The 3,162-nt window shown below is 48.1% G+C and overlaps 1 protein-coding gene across 1 annotated transcript; it reads left to right on the top strand.

Moving 5' to 3' along the window:
* The first annotated feature begins 1,298 nt into the window (after window positions 1-1,298).
* On the top strand, window positions 1,299-2,894 carry LOC105948357 (E3 ubiquitin-protein ligase RNF152-like). Its single transcript, XM_012970655.1, has 2 exons — window positions 1,299-1,936; window positions 2,879-2,894. The coding sequence occupies exons 1-2, from the start codon at window positions 1,299-1,301 to the stop codon at window positions 2,892-2,894; spliced, it is 654 nt and encodes a 217-aa protein (XP_012826109.1).
* Window positions 2,895-3,162: the final 268 nt, after the last annotated feature.

Raw genomic sequence — 3,162 nt, 5'->3', positions numbered from 1 at the left:
GTTATATTGAGATTTTGTGAAAAGAATTAGATTAAAATATAAGATGATCTGCCCTGTCTAGCACCCTAGGTTGGTGATTTGGAATCTCTATCCTATTGCTCCTTTCATTCTGTGTGAGCCATTTTATTAGCCAATGAGGAGGGCAGGATGCATTGTATTTACTGTAGACAGCAGTCACAGCCTATACTCTGTTATAAAACAAGGCAGCGTCGCCCTTGAACAGAAATGAAATCAGATATGAACAAGGAGAAAAAAAGGTGAGAGATGCCGCTGTTTGTTTCTTCTCCAGACCAGTATGATCCTGCACATTAGCAAGCCAAATCGTGCAAAACAAAAGCCTTGGCATTACATCACATTACTGGAGAGCAGGCAGGCAGCACAGAAAAAGACAGACTTGAGGAGCAGCAGCTGCTGCCTTTGTTACATATAGAAAGGCACTGGCAGCATGAAGTACTACGAGGAGGTGTTTGCAATCAAATCCCCTCTCCCTTCACATATCTGCCTGCCCAACAAAGGGCTGAAACAGTAACAAAATTAAAAAAAAAAAAACAAACGGATCCAGCTGGGAGAAGGAAAAATCACATTCATCTTTCCCAATAAGCATCCAAAGGAGGAGACAAAGGGAGGAAGAGGAGCAGCAAGGAGAATACAGTTGTCAAGTCGAAGGGATGCTGAGATCCTGGCTTTCTGGATATATTTACTCCATGTCAGACTGTCTTCTTCAAATGTGATCATCTATTTGGGTTCGGGAGATGATGAAGCTGCCAATACTTTTTCATAAATAGCACGGCCTTGTTTGCTCACTCAAGGTGAGTACATCTACTTGTCGGTGAACTTCGCTTCAGGGCATCTGCCTGTTTAATTATATGTAGGCGACCCGTCCCAGGCCAGGGATACTATATCTTACATTTTGAAAGAACACTCTACATGTCAACTGCTTTAAATTTGCATCCTTGGTTTGTTTGGATTGCTAATAAATGGCCGGTGGAATAGTGATTTGATTTGGCCTTTGTCAGATTACTAGCCAGCCATCTGGCAGGGGACTAGTATATGTATGGCTATATATCCAGAACACAAGGGCCATGGCTCTCACTGAAGGGAAGATTCTCTGCATGGAACCACCTGCTAAACAAAAGGGCTGATATCTCTTGGCTCCAGCTCACTGCCAACCTTCAGAACCGAACTACCCATGGTAACTGGGTCAGTGCCTGCTCACTCAGTGAGGTGAATGCTCTATAGCAAATCAGTGGGAGCCCTTCAGACGGAGAGACTGTTTGGCTTTAGGACTGAAATATAAAATGGCAGTGAATCAGGCCAGCGGCATGGGCTCTGACATTACTCTTTCCTATGATGAATATGAGTGCAAAATCTGCTATAACTATTTCGATTTGGACAGGAGGGCCCCCAAGCTGCTAGAGTGCCTGCACACCTTCTGCCAGGAGTGTCTGAACACTTTGCACCGCCGGGAAGACAGGCCTTGGCGCCTCTCCTGCCCTGTCTGTCGGCATCGCACCGTAGTACCAGACTCTCGGGTGGACGCTCTGCCAATCAACACCAAGGTAGCGGAGGCTTTCCCTCTGTACGTGCGGCCAGACGACCCTTTCCCCCAAGACATCCTACCTCCCATAACCTATCATCAACAGCGCGGCCTGCAGTACCACCAGAGGCCGGCAGGTGGCGCACTGTTCCACGGCTCTGCGGACTTGCGCTACAGCTTCCACCCAGGACAAGATGCAGCGGCAGCCGTCACGCAAGGCCGGGGTCCCTTTCCGGCTCTAAATGAGGCACCGGCCCCAAGCGCACCATCAGCCAGAAGAGGCTATGAACGGTGCCAGAGCTGCAAGAGGGCTGTGTTAACTGCGGGCTGTGTGTGCGTGGTGTTTTCCTTCCTGGCCATGGTAGTTCTGCTCTTTGCCGGCCTTGTTTTTGTAAACAGGTACAGTGGGGCCCCTGCCCCCTCGCCCGCAGGGCCCATCTGCCTGTCAGTAGCTAGCGTTTTAGCTCTTTTCTCGGTAGTGGTGACGTGGGTTATTTGTTGGCTGAAGTATAGGCCTGAGCCAGGAGAGGGGAGCAGGGGCCAGACGGGCCGGAGAGACACCTGATAATAGTAGGTGCCTGTCTGGCGTCATAGAAAGGAGAGTGACATCAGGGACTTAAGCCCCGCCCCCTTTCTGACAGTGACTTTATTACTGGCACTTGTGCAGCTATAACTTGCAGCATTCAATCACCTCCAGAGCAACTGCTGATAGGGAAAGTGCCAGAATGCTGGGAGCTGTAGCAGCTGGAGGGCCACCTGTTGGGTATCTTTGCCTATGGGGAGTGCCAGCTGGAAGGGGTTTGCATTGGGAGCTGAAGCTTATGATGCAAGGTGTGAGTCAGGGATGGTTTTGGGCTGAACAGAGAGGGTGTTTACCCCCGTCCAACTAATCAGAGGGGCCTGTGGGAATAACAAAGCTTCACTATAAGCTTCAAACATTCCCAACCTGCAGCTCTCCAGATATGGAGACCTTGCAACGTCCAACAACTAAGTGAGGGGCAGACAAGGGCTGATGTCCCGATGAGGCTGGGAGTTGCAGGTTAGGAATCCCTGATTTATCTAATACCCCACCACATCGAGGGCTTCAGCCATCCTGCATTGCATCTGCCCCTCTTCTCTAATGCCAGCCCTGTACCCAGTCAGATCTTTGTTTTAATAAACAATCATCTTTCTCTGTATGCTTACCTGAGAGGATTAGTCTGTCCTAAATTGTCCATACTCTCCATTCCCATACCATCACAGTTTGCCTGTCAATCTGTGAGCAGTGCCACACTCAAAATGTTTTTTCTTCATCTGCTATGGTTGTAAACTTCTTAAACTACAACTCCTATAATCCAATAGGTATCATTACACTTAATTTATGTTTTATAGTCTAATCTGCTGCCCGTTCTAATCATAACTCTAAGCAGGGAGGATGCAGGTTGGATAGTTCTTGATTAATGAGTTACAGCAAAGGCACATTCTGGGCATTTTGTTATCCTGGTAATTAATAGCTCTGTGGGCAGGTGACCAGAAGGCTGTGAATTGCACCCCGTTTATTTAATCAGTAATTGTCTGGAATAGCAGTGGGGAGCGCCTGTAATTTCTACATGTGCCATTGCTGTACAAAGTATGTGCTAACTTTG

Source organism: Xenopus tropicalis, chromosome 5 (genome assembly GCF_000004195.4).
Source record: "Xenopus tropicalis strain Nigerian chromosome 5, UCB_Xtro_10.0, whole genome shotgun sequence".
Lineage (NCBI taxonomy): Eukaryota > Metazoa > Chordata > Amphibia > Anura > Pipidae > Xenopus > Xenopus tropicalis.
The sequence above is the reverse complement of the archived record's forward strand: the minus strand, read 5'-3'. Positions and strand labels throughout refer to the sequence as shown.